Source organism: Cynocephalus volans, chromosome 2, assembly GCF_027409185.1.
Source record: "Cynocephalus volans isolate mCynVol1 chromosome 2, mCynVol1.pri, whole genome shotgun sequence".
Classification (NCBI taxonomy): domain Eukaryota; kingdom Metazoa; phylum Chordata; class Mammalia; order Dermoptera; family Cynocephalidae; genus Cynocephalus; species Cynocephalus volans.
In genome coordinates, this window is record NC_084461.1 from 221,413,840 (window position 1) to 221,433,233 (window position 19,394).

Sequence of the window (19,394 nt, forward strand, 5' to 3'; positions counted from 1 at the left end):
ATCTCTTTGTAGATTTCCTCCTTCATATTCTGGATATTTTTTCTTGTTTCATTGTGTTCTCTAATAGAGTCTTCCTTTATTTCTTCAAGTTTTCTTAAGATCATTTTGCTCGGAATTCTTTTTCAGACATTTCAAGGATTCCCTGTTCCATGGAGTCTTTCTTTGGAGCATTACTGTATTCTTTTGCTGGTGTCATTTCTTCTTATTTGCAGTTCTAGTACATTTTTGTTAGTGTTTGGTCATTTGGTAGAGGTTTTGCTTCTTCTGTTACACCGAGGTTGGCTGTGGAGTGGCCCTGGTTGCTACTGTGGTGGTGAATTGTCTTTGCTTTGACAGTATGTGTGGTGTGGTTATGTTAAACCACCTTTGGTCCTGTTCCAGATTCTATGGTTGTAGAATGAGCCCCCAGTGCCACGCAGTTCTGCTAGCTCACCTCGGCAGGTCGGACCATGTGGGCTGGCGCTCCCCTCTGGGTCCAAGGGGAGGTGAGGGGTCACCTCTGCCACTTGGTTCTGCTGGGCTCACTTTGGTGGGTCAGGGCATGCAGGCTGGCACTCCCCTCCAGGTCCAAGGAGGGGGGAGGGGTCAACTATATCAAATCTTCTAGTCCACGAATACTTGTACAGAATGCCATTTCATTTATTTAGGTCTTCTTTAATTGTTTCAGCAATGTTTTGAAGTTTTCAGTGTGCAAGTCTTACATCTCCTTGAGTATATTTATTCCTAGGTATTTTATTCTTTCTGATGCTATTGTAAATAGAATTATCTTAATTTCCTTTTTGGATTTCTAGTGCTGGTGTATAGAAACAAAGCTGCTTTTTATTGACTCCTGTTTCATGTTTTTGTGGGTTTTTTTGTTTGTTTGTTTTGTTGGCTTACCAGTACCGGGGTCCAATCCCTTGACCTTGGTGTTATAAAACCAACTAAGCTAACTGGCCAGCCCTAAAAATTTATTCCTGGGGTTTTTTGTCTGTTTTTTACAACTGCTTTTTATGGATTGATTTTGTATCTTGCAACTTGCTGAATTTGTTTATTAGCTCTGATAGTTTGTTGTGTGGTCTATATGGTAGATTCTTTGAAATATTGTATATGTAGGTCATATCTTCTGCAAATAGAGAAAGTTTTACTTTTTCCTTTTCAATTTGGATGCCTTTATTTCTTGTTCTTGTCTGATTGCTCTGGCTAGAACTTCCAGTACAGTATAGTGTCGAACAGAAGTGGCAAAAATAGTGTCTTGTTCCTGTCATAAGGAGAAAGTTTTCAGTCTTTCACCACTGAGTACTCTGTTAGCTTCCTTTCCCCTTATTAGCTAGGGGGAAAGTGGGGGGGTGGTCATAAATGCTTTTTATTGTGTTGAGGAAGTCCCTTTCAATCCCTAGTTTACTGAGTGTTTTTATTAAGAAAAGGCATTGAATTTTGTCAAATCTTTTTTTGCATCAATTGAACTGATCATCTACTTTTTATCCTTTGTTCTATTAGTGTGATTGATTTTAGTATGTTGAACCATTCTTGCATTCCTGGGATAAATCATAAAAGATCACCTTATAACACCTATTTTTTATATTGATGGATTTGCTAGTAATTCATTAAGTATTTTCACCTCATATTCATAAGAGATATTGATCTGCAGTTTTCTTTTCTTTTAGTGTCCTTTTCAGGCTTTGATAGTAGGGTAATGCTCTGCTTTGGGGGAAAGAGTTCAAGAAGTATTAATGTTCTAAATGGTTGAATTCACCAGTGAAGCCATCTAGTACTGGGATTTTTTGGCAGTGAGGGGTGGGAGGGGGTTTATTATAACAATCTCTTTACTTGTTACAGATTTGTTCAGATTTTCTGTTTCTCCTTGAGTCAGTTTTGGTAGTTTGTGTGTTTCTAAGAATTTTACCATTTCATCTAGGTTATCTAATTTGTTGGTGTATAATTGTTCATAATATTCTTCTGTGATACTTTTACAAGTATTTCTGAAAAGTCAGTAGTAATGTCCCTTCTTTCATTTCTCTTTATTTGTAGTCATTGTAGCCCGAGGTTTATCAATCTTTTTAAAGAATCAACTTTTGGTTTTCTTGATCTCTCTATGTTTCATTTATCTCCACTCCAATCTTTATTATTTCCTTCCTGTGCTAGCTCTGTGGTTAGTTTGCTCTTCTTTTTCTTGTTCCTTAAGGTGTAAATTTATGTCATTGATTTGAGATCTATCTTCTTTTTTAAGGTAGGCATTTACTGCTGTAAATTTGCTTCTAAGCACTGCCTTTGTTGCATCCTGTTAGTTTTTGTATGTTTTGTTTTAATTTTTATTCTTCTGTGTTTTTAAATTTCCCTTGTGATTTTTCTTTGACCCCTTGTTTGTGTAATAGTGAGTTGTTCAATTTCCACATTTTTGGTGAATTTTCTGGTTTTCCTTCTGTTATTGATTTCTCCTTTTATTCCATTGTGGTTGGAGAAGATACATTGGATGCTTTAAGTCTTTTTAAATTTATTGAGGCTATATATGTGGCCTAACATATGGTTTATCTGGAAGAATGTTTCATGTGTACTTGAGTAGAATATGTATTCTGCTGTTTTGGGATGGAGTATTCTATATATCTAATAGGTTTAGTTAGTTCATAGTATTGTTCAAGACCTGTATTTCCTTATTGATCTTCTGTCTAGATGTTCTATCCATTATGGAAAGTGAGGAATTGTAGTCTCCAACTACCATTGTAGAACTGTAGAACTATGTATTTCTCCTTTCATGTCTGTCATACAAAAACTCCCAATATATAGCTCTGTTACTCCCCCCATTATGTTGTTATTGTTACAAATTATATCTTTGTATGTTTTGTGTCCATTATCATATATTTATAATTATTGTTTTATGTATTTGTCTTTTAATTCATATTGGAAGCAAAAAGAGGAGTTAGAATCCAAAAATACAATAATACAAGCTTTTATACTTACCTATATAGGTACCTTACCTGTGTTGTTTATATATTCATATAGCCTTGAATTACTGTCTAGTGTCCTTTCATTTCAGGCTTAAGGACCCCTTTTAACATTTCTTGTAGGGCAGGTTGACTAACAACAAAGTCCTTTAGCTTTTGTTTATCTTGGAATACCTTAATTTCTCTTGCATTATTAAAAGATAGTCTTGCAGGATATAGAATTCTTGGTTGACAGTTTTTTCTTCCAGCACTTTACTATGCCATCACATCGCAGGCTGTCCTTCATAGTTTCTGTTGAAAAATCTGCTTTAATCCTGGTAAGGATCTCTTGTACATGGTGAAATGCTTCTCTCTTACCAATTTCAAGATTCTTTGTCTTTGTTTTTTGACAATTTGATTATAATATGCCTTGGTGTGGATCTCTTTGAGTTTATTCTGTTTGGAGTTTACTGAACTTCTTGGATGTGTAGATTCTTGTCTTGCATCAAACTTGAGAACTTTTGGCCATTATTTTTTCAAATACTATTTCTGTTACTTTCCTTGTCTCTTCTCCTTCTGAGACTCCCGTTTTGTTTATGTTGGCATGCTTGATGGTGTCTCACAGGTCTGTTACGCTCTGTTCATCTTTCTTCATTCTTTTTTCTTTCTTCTTCCAGTCTTTTCAATTGTCTTATCTTAAGTTTTCCAGATTCCTTCTTCTGCTTACTCAACTCTGCTGTTGATTCTCTCTAGTGAATTTTGAAATTCTGTTATTCTGCCTTTGAGCTCCATAATTTTTTTTTTGGTTCCCTTTTATAACTTCTGTCTCTTTATTGATATTCTTTATTTGTGTATGCATTATTCTCCTGGTCTCCTTTAGTTCTTTGTCCATAGTTTCCTGTAGCTCTTTGAGGATACTTAAAACAGTTGATTTCAGTTGTTTGTCTAGTCTAAAGTCCAATATCTAGACTATCTCAAGGACATTCCTGCCAATTAATTTTTTTCTGTGAATAGGCCATTCTAACCTGTTTCTTTTTACACCTTGTCACTTTTTGTTAAAACCTGAATATTTTGAATATTCTAATGTACTTCCTCTAGAAATCAGATTATCCCCCCTTCCCAGAGTTTGCTATGGTTGCTTGTTGAAGGCTACATTTCTTTATTTTGTTTAGTTACTTGTCCAAACTATTTTTTAGTCTGTATTCCTTGCCATGTGTGCTCCCTGTCATCTTGTTTTATTATCTCTGTGGTCAGCCTTTGATGTGACAGATGTTTTCCTTAAGTCTCTGGAGTCAAAAAGAAAAATCAAATACTCACCCAGTCTTTGCAAATTGGCTCTGAGCTGGGGTATTCCTTCTGCACTTAGCCATGCTGCCTACACCTCTGTCTTAGCTTTCACCACTTGCTTGCTCAGAGTCCTAAAATCAGCCAGAGGTGCAAGCCTTGTATCCTGTCAGGTATTTTCTGAGCATGTGTCTGGCCCTGGGCATGCACATTGCTCTCTGGGTTCCCGGGTTTGGGTGCTATAGTCTTTCAAAGCCCTTATTCTCCCTAGTATTATCTTCCTTGGCCTTGGCCTTCTTGGGTATTTGGAACAGTCTGCTTGCCTCATGCTCCATCACCACATGGCCCTATGTACTCCTGATGGCCATGGATAGTTGTATGCTTTTAAATGTTTTTAATTGACTTTGGTCCAGTAAGCGACTCCAGCTCTAGAGAGGCGAAACAAAGGCAAGTCCCTGTACTTATCCATCAGGGAACTGTCAGACAAATCAAAATGCACAGCAATTATTTGAGATCAAGGTCCTTATTGCCCCAGTACAGCAAGCTACATCAGAAATGTGGGCCTTGCCTTTTCTGTCACCGCTGAGCTGGGGAGAGGGGGATGGTAGGCCATTAACCAAAAAATGCCACAGCACTTTCTTCCCAAAATTTAGCAGCCTCTTTCTTTATTAAATACTCCACCTGTTGCTGTAAGTTTTTTAAAATTAGATTCTACAGTTCCCAAAAAGTTGATTCTGTCAGTTTTTGCCAGCTTCTTAATGATTGCCTCAGTGGAGGGACCAGTTCTTGAAGCTCCCCACTTCACCATTTCTTATGACACTACTCATGTTGAAAGTTTTTAACTACAAATTCAGTTTATTTAGTGGATATAGGACTATTCAGCTTAGGTATTTCTTCCTGAGTGAGTTTTGGTTGTTTGTTTCTTTTAAGGAATTGGTCTATTTCATCTAAGCTGTCAAATTTATTTACATGTAAGTTGGGAGATAAATGCCAAAACAGCAGCATTAGCTTGGAGCTGACTCCAGAGCAGGAAGTCAGAAGGGGACTGTGTGGAAGAGAACAAATAGTGATATCATAGCTGTAAAAGAAGCAGACTTTGCAGCTACTTTGCAAGTAGGCATACTGCTGGAAGTAGAGGCTGTCACCCTGATCAGGGAAGGATGGAGAAGAGGTCTAAGACCAGTGGGATCCAAGCACTGGTACTGGGAATGGAAAGGAAAAGATTAGGAATGTGTTGAGGAACACAGGTGGCAACCTGGAGCAGGTGACCCCTCAGAGGAGAGGAAGGAATTGCTCACATGCTTGGTAGTGAGGGCTAATAAGAAAGTAAGCTACTAAAATCAGGGGTCCTAGAAGTATCACAGAAAGCAAATGCACCACCCCAAATGGTGCTGTTGTTTTTCAAAAATGTGTAACTTACTGTGCCAACGGAAGAGAGCTTTTGAACTAAAACTGGAGTAACCCCTTTCCTCCTCCCAGCCATAAAATCAACTTTTGTCTTCGTTTGAACATGAATCAAAAAAGATACCCAACAGCCATACTAATATAAGAAGGAAGCAGAAAGATTGAATTGACACTTTTTCAATTGGTATAAATTTCTACCAAACAAAAATGAAGCTGTAACACAGCTGTCCAATATTAAGTAATTTTGGATAAGAGAGAATCTTAAAAACCAAAAATTAAATATTCACAGTAGAGAAAGAGAAAATAGAAAAAGAGAGACTATAGAAATGGAAAAACATGGAAATATAAAATATAAGCGAGTTAATTCAGGAAAGAAATACAACAGAAAATCATCTCAAGCAAAAAGATTAAATTACAGTGTACCCAAGGCAGAAGAGATATGAATGAAGGTACAGTAAATGACATGTTGGAGGGGAGGAATGAAAAAGATTGAAGAGGGGAAGAAACAGAATTGACAGGGATGAGGAGGAGAGTACTAGAGAGAGAAGAAAGACACAGTGGAGTCCCTAAGTAATAAAAACTAAATGGTGAGAGAATTCATATTTAAAATTATAATCCAAGGAAAATTTTCATAAAGAAGTGAATCTACATATGGGAAAAAACTCCTGTATGCCAGAGAGAATTGACTCAGAGTGGTAAACGCAAAGAGAGACTCTAATAAAACTACTATGCTTATTTAAAAGTAAAGAAAAAAATCTTCCAAGTCTCAAGGGAAAAAGTCCAAGTCACTCGACAGGGAATGAAAATAAAATCGACACATTCTTAGTAGCAGCATGTAAACATATAAAACAAGAGTAGTTGAACATTCTTCAAGAAATTCAAGAAAAAAAGTATGAACGAAGAATTAATATCCAATTAAGATAGATGTTCTTCAACTGAAAATACTGTATTTCAGATTCTATGGAATATAATAAAGCAACGATTGGAGCAGATATTATAGACTTAAATGGTTCTTTTTCCCCCTGTCTTAATTTATTTTCCTTAATTGATCCATAATAATTGTATATGTTTATGGAGTACAGTATGATAATTGGGTACATTCATACTGTGTGCAGTGATCATATCAGGGTGCTTAGTACATCCATCACCTCAAACATTTGTCACTTCTTTGACCCTATGGGTCAGGTGTCTCAGGAGGTGGCTCACTGGGGATGTGGTGGCTGGATTGATTCTCAGGCTTCTTTTAATAAAGAAGAGATGAATGTACATATGGAAATCTACATATGGCTGGGGGTGTGGGCACATGGTGTGACAGGGTCTCTGAGACTGGTTTGTCAGTGCCAGGGTCACTGTGTCTGCTTCTCTGACCAGGGGTGGGGCCACCAGGGGCGGGGCCACCAGGGGCACGTCAGCCGAGCTGTTTCTCACTCAGATGCATGTGCTTACAGACTTTGGGGCAGGTCTTCCAGGGGCATGACAGGTGAGCTGTTTCTTTCAGCCAGGGATGGGTGCTCTTTGAGTGCAGGTCTGCCGGTGGCCCTTCTGTTGTGCCAGTTCTTGGGGCCCAATGTGAGGACGTGCTTCCCTCAGTGGTTCACGACCTGGTCTGCCAAGGGCAGGGCAGCCAAGCCGCTTCTCAGGAAGTGGGCAAGGCCACTAGGCGAAGCTGTGGTGAGGCTAGTGCAGCCACTTCTGGGGCTGTTGACAGGGTCACTAGGCAGTCCTGCAGTTGAAGGGCTAGGGCAGCCACTTCTGGGACTGTTGTCTATTTAGGACAGGACTGCCTGGCCGCTTTTCTGGGAGGAACGGATGCACTTTGTTTCCACCAGCCCAAGGGCATATTTGTTGGGGTAGAGACCTGTGAGCTGTTTTTCCAGTTTGGGGCTTCTGAGCACAGAACTCAGTCTGCTGGCAGGGCTGGGGACAGAGGAAGGGATGGTGGGCAGGCTGCCTGAGTGGGGTGTGCCTGTCTGATCTCTGGCCTGGGACGCTGGGGGTGCATCAGTGCAGCAGGAGTAGGGTTGGCTTCTCAGACTACGGAACTAGAGTCACAGCCATTGTGAGCCCGGGCTTTAAGCCCCCAGGATCAGGGCGTTATAGCCTCTCTGGTGAGTGCAGTGGGACAAGGACAGAGTCGAGGCTACTGACCTGAGGGCAGGATGTGCTCCCATAAAGGCTGTGGTTTCAGTATGATGCAGTCCTGCATTGGCGTGGGTCATGACAGTGGGGGGTGGGGATCGCACAGTTTGTGCTCCTGTTCTAGAGCCATGCAGAGTGTGTATTCTGGGCTGCTCCCCACATTGGCTCTCTGCTTGTCCTGCCAAAGGGTCTGTGGGCCTCTGTAGCGAGGATGGGTGTTGGTGTGGATCCTCTGCCTACCTTTTCACCACAAGGGAAAATTCTACCTGCATGGATCCTGGTGTTGGAGATGTGGTGGCTGAGGCTATGTGCCTGTCTCTTCTCTATGCTGCCATCCTGGGCTTTCATGCTCCACAAGGATCTCACCAGTCTTCTGCCGCACTCCTATACTCTTCCACCATTGCTCCCATCAATATTTAGCTGTCTGTTAAGTTGCTCTGGTCCTCTTTGTGGGAGAAACGTGCCTGGGCCCCTCTAGTCTGCCACCTTGCCCTGCCTCCCTAGATTTAAATAGTTCTATCAATAAAAATGAAAATAATTGGCATTATGACTCTAGCAACTACCAAACCAAACAGAGACTGTGTGAGCTATCCCTCTTCTGCCTTTTACCCAGTGGTTTTTAACTAATTTCCAATTAATAGCAAAATTGTGGGTTGGCCTGTTTGCTTAGTTGATTAGAGTGTGGTCTTGATGGTACCAAGGTCAAGGGTTCAGACCCCCTTACTGGCCAGCTGCCAAAAGTGACAATTACAAAGTAGTGTTGTATTTCTTTTCTCCACTGCTGCTACTTTAATGTAAATGTTTATTGCTCACATTTGTCTCTTCTTTCTGATGTGCCATTTACCACTTCTACTTTAGAGTTTTCTTCTAAACTACTAATCTACTCCTATAACTCCAGTGCTTGTGTCTGTCTCTTCAGTGGTTCCTATTGTCCTTGTTGCATCCACAGAGTGAAGCGTGAACACCCAAAGATGTTCAAGACAGTCCACATAGTAAGAAACAGCAGAACATCTGTTCATGTTTTTCTTTTACATAAACAAAAAAACTTGTTAATTTTTAATAAAAAGATTATATATGTAAATGTATGTAATATAAGTAGGGATCTATTAAGTATGTATGCAAAACATATTTTACTGGTCCAAAGACAAATTCAGAATTTCTTCATGTTCTGTCACCTGACTTTATAAACTTATAATTAATCTCAATCCTACACCCTATCCTCATATCATATTGTGTTATTTGCAGTTTCCAAAACTTGCCATATCTCATGCATTCATGCCTTTGACAATTCTGTTTTCTTTATTCCTAAAGTTTACATTAGTCAGTTTGATCACTTAATAAAATCTAACATGATAATACAAAATGTGGATAACTACCTGCATTCATGACCATCTTGTATCTTCTGCATATTTGTCATAGCACCTTCTATACATACTGCATTTAAGCATTTATCTCTTTGCCTTCCTGTCAGAATGTAAGCTCCCTGATAACGGGAATAGATGCCTTTATTCATCTTTGTATTTCCAGCAGAGTTCAATAGAGAGGTCAGTAAATATGTATTGAACAAATGTTTTATCTATGTATGAAGTGGGTACAGAGTAGCAAGCAGCATATTCTAACTCTCCAGAGCATATTCTACAGTTAGTACATTAAGAGCTAGTTCACATGTGTCTTTTCAATGGTACTTTATTCTGGTCACTACAGATTGAACTGAAATATGTTTTCCAGGGACCGGTGACATTAAAGGATGTTACTGTGGAATTCACCAAGGAGGAGTGGAAATTACTGACCCCTGCTCAGAGGACCCTGTACAGGGATGTGATGCTGGAAAACTATAGTCACCTGGTCTCAGTGGGTGAGGAAAAACTTCCCCATATGTAACTCCCAGTAGTTTGCATTTCCTTTCCCAGTTGTGGAACATATAAGGTCCCTATAGGGTTGAATGATATTAGCTTTGTTTCAGGGGTCAAAGTTAATGAATCCATTTTGGGTACTAAGAAAAAATATTTGTGTCCCTACCTCCCTCATTGAAAGAATCTAAATTTGCCATGCCTAAGTGGGACCTTCATTCTTCTCCTGGAATTGTCCTTTCTTATCCTTCAGAGTCCCTAAATTCCAAGCAGTTTGTATCATTTTCTTTATCTTTTCCATTAATAGGTTATCGTGTGAATAAGCCAAATGTGGTCTTCAAGTTGAAGCAAGGAAAAGAGCCATGGATATTAGAAGTAGAATTTCCACGTCGGAGCTGTCCTGGTGAGTTAGAAGAAATTATATCCCGTGTTACCCATGTAAGGTAGTTGGTTCCTCTTGCCTTTTGAAATATTTTTCAGGAGATACCACATGTCCTCACTTTTAAGTGGGACCTAAAAAAATAAACAAATAAATAAAAAAAAGAAAGAAAGATACAACAATCACAATAATACATTGAACTTTCAAAAGGGGAGAACAGAATTGAGGTAACCAGAGGTGGGAAAGAGAGATGGAGATGTTGGGTAAGGGAGGAGTCAACAAAGGGCCACGAAAAATGATAACATTGTATAATATTGAATACACTAATTATTCTGATTTGATCATCACATATTGCACATAGGTATTGACATACAACTCTGTACCCCACAGACATGTATAATCAATTATTTTTCAATTAAAAAAATACATTTTTTTTTTCCAGGAGTCTCTTTTTAAATGCCATATAGTTTTGGAAATGATTGAGGACACTTGATCTGAACCTGTAAGAAACCTTAATCACACCTCCAATTTCTGTTCTTTCCACTTAAATTCTCCCCTTTGCCCAACATTTTTTTTTACAGACTTATTTCTCTTTTCTATATACAAACTCTAATCCCTACCTAATCTACACAAAACAAAACTCTAGGTTAAAATAAAAGACAAAATAAGTCTTTTTCTCTAAAATTTCCAGTTACTCCTTGCCATTGGAGTATGCAACTATAATCTTAAAGTGTTTTCAGATCTGAGTTATAAATTTTTTTTCACATGACATCGCCCTCCTTTTATTAACAAAAAGCCTCAGTTATTTTTGGCACCAGTTTTGACTTCCTGTTCTTCTTTAAACTCTGAATTCAGATTACCAATCATTATGCTGCTCATCAGTTATATTATTTCAGAATTGATACTCCTATATGGTGTTTTTCCTTCACATGAAGTGCTTATTATCCTTCCTAAAATGTAACGCACCTTACATGGAGAGTTACAACACTAAGATAATCTCAGCCTGCTTCCTTAAATGTTTTTCATGTATTTTCTGACTTGTGCACTAATACGTTGGTAGAATAAGGAACAATGACTGGTACATCACTAGATATTTGTACAAATAATGAATTTTGATTAACAAGAGACAGACACACTCTACTTTCTGTCCTGAGCCTTTTACAGTAATTCCTGCAAGTGCTCATACATAGCAAAGCATCAGTTTTTAGGCTGAGAACTTCTAAAATTGACCTCTGCAGCATCTTTGTCCCTGTTTGTATTCTGGTCCCATATTTTACCTTCTTACAAGATAGATACACCGATCCCACTCCCTTCATTGTTAGGGTCAAAAACAAATTCTTAATTTAGATTCTCATAATAGCTGTATAATGCAGCAAACTTGTATTACCATTAGCCTTTTAAAAGTTACTGTCAAGTAACTTTTCTTATGTATTCCTGACAAATACCATGAAATTACATCAATCTTTCACTTGCTTTCATGCATTTATTTATTTATTTTCACTTTTTTAAAAAATTGAAACATGATTATACACATTTGTTGGATACAAAGTTGACTGTCAATACTTGTGTACAATATGTGATGGTCAAATGTAGTTAGCTTATTCATCATTACAATACACAGTCATTCTTTGTGTCCATTAACCAACTTCTCCCTGACCCCCCTTCTGTTTCCCTTTTCCCACTTCTAGTAACCACAGTTCTATCTCTCCTTCTGAAAGTTCAACATATTATTGTGATTGTTCATATTTAAATATGAATGTCAGTAAAGGTTCTAGAGTGATGTTGAGTAATCTAATCTTTAATATAATAATATTATTATTAATAATATAATTAATCTTTCTTTTTCTCTCTCTCTTTCTTTCTTGTTTTTTTGTTCATTTTTTAGCTCCCACTTATGAGTGAGGACATGCAATATTGCTCTTTCTGTGCCTGCCTTGTTTCACTTAACATAATTTTCTCCAGGCTCATTCATGTTGCTGCAAATCGCAGAATTTCATCATTTTTTATGGCTGAGTAGTATTCCATAGTGTATATATACCACATTTTCCTTATCCAGTTGATCATCTATAGACATTTAGGTTGGTTTAATATCTTGGATATTGTACATAGAGCTGTGATAAACATGGGAGTGCAGGTATCCCTTCAACATGATTATTTCCATTCCTTTGGCTGTATACTCAGCAGTGGGATTGCTGGATCATATGACAGTTCTATCGGTAGTTGTTTGAGGAAACTCCATACTGTTTTTCTTAATGGCCGCATCAATTTACAGTCCTACCAACAGTGTATGAGGGTTCATATTTCTCTGCATCCTTGCTAGAATTTGTTATTCTATTTTTGATAATAGCCAGTCTAACTGGGGTGAGATGACATCGCAGTGTGGTTTTGATTTGCTTTTCCCTGATGATTAGTGATGTTGACCATTTTTTCATGTGTCTGTTGGCCATTTGTATGTCTTCTTTTGAGAAATGTCTGTACAGCTCCTTTGTCCATTTCTTTTGTTTTCTTTTTTTTACTTCTCAATATATATTGTAGTTGATTTTCATGTCCTTTTACCCATTCCTCTCCGCACCCTCCCCTTCCCCCCACATCATATCTGTTCACCTGACTTAAATAGTTCAAGGAATTTTTGTGGTTTTTCTGTTCTTACCCCCCACCCTTGATTTGTGTGTTTATTTATTTATTTTTAGCACCCACAAATAAGTGAGAACATGTATTTCTCTTTCTGCGCCTGACTTGTTTCACTTAATATAATTTTCTCTAAGTCCATCCATGTTCTTATGAATGGTAGTATTTTGTTCTTTTTTATAGAAGAGTAGTAGAATTCCATTGTGTAGATATACCACAGTTTCCTCATCCAGTCATCAGATGATGGACATTTGGGCTGGTTCCAACTCTTGGCTATTGTAAATAGAGCTGCAGTAAACATTGGAGTACAAGTATCCCTTCGGCATGATGATTTCCATTCCTCTGGGTATATTCCGAACAGTGGAATAGCTGGGTCATATGGTAGATCTATCTGTAATTGTTCGAGGAACCTCCATACCATTTTCCATAGAGGCTGCACCATTTTGCAGCCCCACCAACAGTGTATGTGAGAGTTCCTTTTTCTCCACAACTTTTTCAGCACTTATCATTCTCAGTCTTTTGGATGTTAGCCATCCTAATTGGAGTCAGATGGTATCTCAAAGTGGTCTTGATTTGCTATTCCCGGATGCTGAATGAGGCTGAGCGTTTTTTCATGTGTATGTTGGCCATTTGTATATCTTCCTTTGAGAAATGCCTATTCAGCTCCTTTGCCCATTTTTTAATTGGGTTATTTGTTTTTTTGCTGTAAAGTTGTTTGAGTTCCTTATGTATTCTGGATATTAATCCTTTGTCAGGTGTATATTTTGCAAATATTTTCTCCCACTCTGTTGGTTGTCTTTTTACTCTGTTGATTGTTTCTTTTGCTGTGCAGAAGCTTTTTAGTTAGATATAATCCCATTTGTTTATTTTTCCTATAGTTGCCTGTGCTTTTTGTATCCTATTCATGAAGTCTGTACCCACTCCTACTTCCTGGAGTGTTTCCCCTATGTTTTCTTTAAGGACTTTTATTGTTTCAGGATGTTTATTTAATTCTTTAATCCATTTTGAGTTGATTTTGGTATATGGTGAAAGGTACAGGTCTAATTTCATTCTCCTACATATGAGTATCCAATTTTCCCAGCACCACTTATTGAAAAGGCAGTCTCTTCCCCGGTATGTAGATTTGCTGCCTTTGTCAAAGATCAGATGGCTGTAGGCATATGGATTGATTTCTGAGTTCTCCATTCTTTTCCATTGATCTGTGTGTCTATTTTTATGCCAGTACCATGCTATTTTGGTTATTATAGCTTTGTAGTATAGTTTAAAGTCAGGTAGTATTATGTCTCCAGCTTTATTTTTTTAGCTCAGGATTGCTTTGTGCAGTCTTTTATTGTTCCATATAAATGGCTGAATAGCTTTTTCCATCTCAGAGAAAAATGTCATTGGAATTTTGATGGGGATTGCATTGAATTTATAGATCACTTTGGGTAATATGGACATTTTCACAATGTTAATTCTTCCAATCCAAGAGCATGGGTTATCTTTCCATCTTCTTGTGTCCTCTTTAATTTCTCTCAACAGTGGCTTGTAGTTCTCTTCATAGAGATTTTCACATCCTTGGTTAACTTTATTCCTAAGTATTTTATTTTTTTGGTGGCTGTTGTAAATGGGCTAGCTTTCTTGATTTCTTTTTCTGCATGTTCACTGTTGGAGTATAAAAATGCTGCAGATTTTTGTGTGTTGATTTTGTATCTTGCAACTTTGCTGAAATCATTTATCAAATCTAGGAGTTTTTCTTATAGAGGCTTTAGGCTGTTCTATATATAGGATCATATCTGCAAACAGGGACAGCTTGACTTCATCCTTTCCAATCTGTATGCCCTTTATTTCCTTCTCTTCTCTGATTGCTCTGGCTAGTACTTCCAACACTATGTTGAATAGGAGTGGTGAGAGTGGGCATCCTTGTCTAGTTCCTGTTTGGCAGTGGGCTTATAGCATATGGCTTTAATATGTTGAGATACTTTCCATCTATGCCTAACTTGTAGAGAGTCTTTATTATGAAAGAATGTTGAATTTTGTCAAATGCTTTTCAGCATCTATAGAGATAATCATATGGTTTTTGTCTTTGCTTTTATTGATGTGGTGTATCACATTTATTGATTTGCATATGTTGAACCAACCTTGCATCTCTGGGATGAATCCCACTTGATCATGGTGTGTAATTTTATCTATGTGTTGTTGTATTCTGTTAGCTAGTATTTTGTTTAGGATTTTTGCATCTATGTTCATAAAGGATATTGGCCTGTAGTTTTCTATTTTTGATGCATCTTTGTCTGGTTTTGGTATTGGTGATGTTTGCCTCATGGAATGAGTTTAGGAGAATGGCCTCTGTTTCAGTCTTTTGGAACAGGTTGTATAGAATTGGTATCAGTTCCTCTTTGAAGGTTTGGTAGAGCTCTGCAGTGAACCCATCTGGTCCTGGGCTTTTCTTTGTTGGGAGCTTTCTGATAACAGCTTCAATCTCTTTTATTGTTATTGGTGTTCAGATTTTCTGTATCTTCTTGGCTCAGTTTTGGTAGTTTGTATGCATCCAGAAATTGATCCATATTCTCCAGATTTTCAAATTTGTTGGCATACAGTTGTTTATAGTAGTCTCTAATGATTTTTTGTATTTCTGAGGTGTCAGTTGTTTCTAATTTTTGTTAGTTGGGTCTTCTCTCCTTAGTTAATCTTGGTAAAGGTTTGTCAATTTTATTTATCTTTTCAAAAAACCAACTCTTTGTTTCACTGATCTTTTGTATTGTTTTTTGGGTTTCTATTTCATTTAATTCTGCTCTGATCTTAATTATTTCTTTACATCTACTAACTTTAGGTTTGGATTATTCTTGTTTTTCTAGATCTTTAAGATGAAGTGTTAGGTGTTTATTTGCCATCTTTCCATTCTTCTGAAGCAAGCATTTGATGTGATAAATTTCCCCCTCAATACTGCTTTTGCAGTATCCCACAGGTTTTGGTATGATGTCATTATTTTCATTAGTTTCAAGAAATTTTTTGATTTCCCGTTTAATTTCTTCTTGGACCCATATGTCATTAAGTAGAATGCTGTTTAATTTCCATGTGTTTGTATATAGTTTCCAGAGTTTCATTTATTATTATTTCTAATTTTAATCCACTGTGATTGGAAAAAATATGTGGAATAATTCCATTTTTTCTGAATTTGTTGAGACTTGCTTTGTGACCTAACATGTGGTCTCTCCTGGAGAATGTTCCATGTACTGATGAGAAGAATAAATATTCTAAGATTGTTAGATGGAATGTTCTGCAGGTATCTGCCAAGTCCAATTGGTCTAAAGTATTTTGATCTTGTGTTTCTTTATTGATTTTTTGCCTAGATAATCTGTCCAGTGATGAGAGTGGGATGTTCAGGTCCCCCGCTATTATGGTGTTACTGTCTATCTCTTTCTTTAGATCTAATAGTGTTTGCTGTGTAAATCTGGCTGCTCCGATGTTGGGTGCATATATATTTATAATTGTTATGTCTTCTTGATGGATAGATCCTTTTATCATTATATAGTGGCCTTCTATATTTCTTTTAATGGTTTTTGCTTTAAAGTCTATTTGATCTGATATAAGAATAGCTACTCCAGCTCGCTTTTCATTTCTATTTGCATGATATATCTTTTTCTGTCCTTTCACTCTTAGTCTGTGTGTGTCTTTACAGGTCAAGTGAGTTTCTTGGAGACAGCATATTGTTGGGTCCATCTTTTTAATCCAGTCAGTCAGTCTGTGTCTTTTGAATGGGGAATTTAATCCCTTTACATTTAGAGTTATTATTGAAAGGTGTTGATTTACTCCCAGCATTTTACTGATTTTTGTTTAGATGTCTTAAGTATCTTCTGTTCCTTTCTTTCTAATTTTCTGTTTGTCTTCTGTATTTGTTCACTTCTCGGGGTGATAGATCAACTATTTTTTTTCTCTTTTAGCATTTTTGTTTTGCTGGTAGGTATTGTTCTTACTTGAGTATTCATGGCAGTGATGGTTGTTTTTGTGATATCAAACCCTGTACTTATTTGAGAATTTCTTGTAGGGCTGGTTGTGTGGTAGTGAACTCCCGCAGTTTTTGTTTGTCTGAGAAATATATTATCTGTCATTTGTTTCGGAAGGATACCTTGCTGGGTAAAGTATTCTTGGCTGGCAATTTTTGTCCTTTAGTGTTTTGAATACATCATCCCATTCTTTTTGGGCTTTCAGGGTTTCTGATGAAAAGTCTGATGTTATTCTGATTGGGGCTCCCTTATAGGTGACTTGCCGCTTCTCTCTTGCATCTTTTAAGATTCTCTCTTTGTCTTTGAGTTTTGCCAGTTTGATTATCACATGTCTTGGAGAGGATCTTTTTGGGTTGAATGTGGTTGGGGATCTTTGGGCTCCTGAATCTGGAGATCTGTGACTTTCCCTGTACCTGGGAAGTTTTCTGCTATTATTTCATTGAGTATGTTTTCAATGCCATTTCCTTTTCCTCCTCTTCTGGAATACCCATGATTCGGATATTTGAGCACTAAAGGTTGTCTGTGGTCTCTCTTAGATTTTCTTCATTTTTTTTTGATGCTGTTTTCTTTTTTCTGGTCTGCCTGTGTGAATTCAAACAGGCTTTCTTCAGGGTCAGAAATTCTCTCTTCTGCATGTTCAAGTCTGCTTGTTAAACTCTCTATTATGTTTTTTATTTCATTGAATGAATCCTTCAGCTCCACAAGCTCAGCTACATTCTTTTTCAAGGCTTTGATTTCTTTATACATTTTTTTCTTTCAGATCCATTTTATTTTTTCTCATTTCATTGTGTTGTCTAACTGAGTTTTCTTGTATCTCATTTAGTTTTCTTTGAATTGTTACTCTAAATTCCTTGTGTGTCATTTCAAAGGCTTCCTGTTCTATAGGATCTAGCACTTGAAAGTTATTAATTTCCTTTGGTGGTAATGTACTTTTTTGATTTTTCATATTTCTGGTTTCTTTCCTTTGGTGTTTTGTCATTGTGGCCAGGGGTATCACAGTCCACTTGTTTCATCCAGATGTCTGGCTTGGATCCTGAAGGGACTGCTACTTCTGGTCAGCAGGAACTAGCCTAGGCTTTGGTTCCCACTCTGCCTGCCTGTTCTGGGACTGCTGTCTCGGGGTGTGGGTGCTCCGAGGCTCTTAAGTCTCTCCTGGGGTCAGGGATCTGCCTGGGCTTGAAGTCCCACCCTTACTTGCCTTCTCTGGCATAGCTGGCTTGGGGTTTGGGGGCCCCGAGCCTCTTAAGTCTCTCCTGGTGGCAGGGACCAGCCTGGGCTGGACATCCCGCCCTGCCTGCCTTCTCCAGCTCAGCTGGCTCGGCTTAGTTGGCTCGGGGTGTGGGGGCCCCGAGGCTCTTAAGTCTCTCCCAGCAGCGGGGACCAGCCTGTGCCAGAAGTCCTGCCCAACCTGCTTTCTCCAGGATGGCTGGCTCGGGGTGTAGGAGCCCCGAGGCTGTTAAGACTCTCCCAGCAGCGGGGGGTTGGCCTGGGCCGGAGGTCCAGCTCCTCCTGTCTTCTCTGGTACAGCTGGCTTCGGATACATTTGTCCATTTCTTAATCAGATTTTTTTTTAACCCATAAATTATTTGAGTTCCTTGTATATTCTAGATATTAATCCCTTGTCAGATTTACAGTTTGAAAATATTTTCTCCCATTCTGTAGGTTGTCTTTTCATTGTGTTGATTCCTTTGCTGTGCAAAAGCTTTTTAGTTTGATCTAATCCCATTTGTTTATTTTTTCTTTTGTTGCCTGTGCTTTTGGGGTCTTATTCACAAAGTGTTTGCCCAGCCTCACAACCTGAAATGTTTCCCCTATGTTTTCTTCTAACAGTTTTATAGTTTCAGGTCTTACATTTAAGTCTTTAGTCCATTTCAAATTGATTTTGGTATAAGGCGAGAGATAGGGGTCTAGTTTCATTCTTCTACATATGTTATGTAGTATTCCCAGCACCACTTAGTGAAGAGCTGTCTTTCCCCAATGTACATTCTTGGTGCCTTTGTTGAAGATCAGTTGGCTATAAGTATGTGGGTTGATTTCTGGGTTCTCTATTCTGTTCCATTGGTTCATGTGTCTGTTTTTATGCCAGTATCATGCTGTTTTGGTTACTTTAGATTTGTAGTATAATTTGAAGTCAGGTAGTATAATACCTTAATGCCTCCTGCTTTTTTTTTTTTTTTCTGCTCAGGCTTGCTTTGGCTATTCTGGGTGTTTTGTTGTCCCACGTGAATGTTAGGATTGTTTTTTCTATTTCTGTGAAGAATGTCATTGGTATTTTGGTGGGGATTGCATTGAATCTGTAGATGGCTGTGGGTAGGATGGACATTATTTTTCCAATCCATCAACATGGAGTGTCTTTCCATCTTTTGGTGTCCTTTTTACTTTCTTTCAGCAGTGATTTGTAGTTCTCATTGTAGAGATCTTTCACCTCCTTGGCTAAATTAATTCCTTGATATTTTATTTTGGTAGTTATTGTAAATGGGCTTGCTTTCTTGATTTTTCTTCTGCTAGTTCATTGCTGGAGTATAACAGGATGAATAAATATGAAGGTCAGTAAAGGTTCTAGAATAATGTTGAATAATCTCAACTTTAAATATCGTGGTAAATTGGAAGTAGAGATGTGGGATCCAAGATATGAAAGCAGAATTTGACATTACTGTTGAGTCGTGAGTAACACTGCTTTGGAAATGCAGGATTTGTTGGCCAGGATGAGTTCAGGATTGAAAATCTCTGGTGCTATAACTGGAATTTCATATTGTTGTGTAGATGGCTTGCCCTGTGGTTTTGTTTTTTGGGCTTTTTGTTTGTTTTTTTAATCCTTCTCTTT

The 19,394-nt window shown here is 38.0% G+C and overlaps 1 protein-coding gene across 1 annotated transcript in view; it reads left to right on the plus strand.

The window, feature by feature from the left end:
• LOC134369574 (zinc finger protein 25) overlaps nucleotides 1–19,394 on the plus strand; it is a 44,615-nt gene that overhangs the window by 20,512 nt on the left and 4,709 nt on the right. The window contains exons 2-3 of the mRNA XM_063086097.1: nucleotides 9,456–9,582; nucleotides 9,885–9,980. Coding sequence (XP_062942167.1) covers nucleotides 9,456–9,582; nucleotides 9,885–9,980 — 223 coding nt within the window. The remainder of the gene's footprint in view (nucleotides 1–9,455; nucleotides 9,583–9,884; nucleotides 9,981–19,394) is intronic.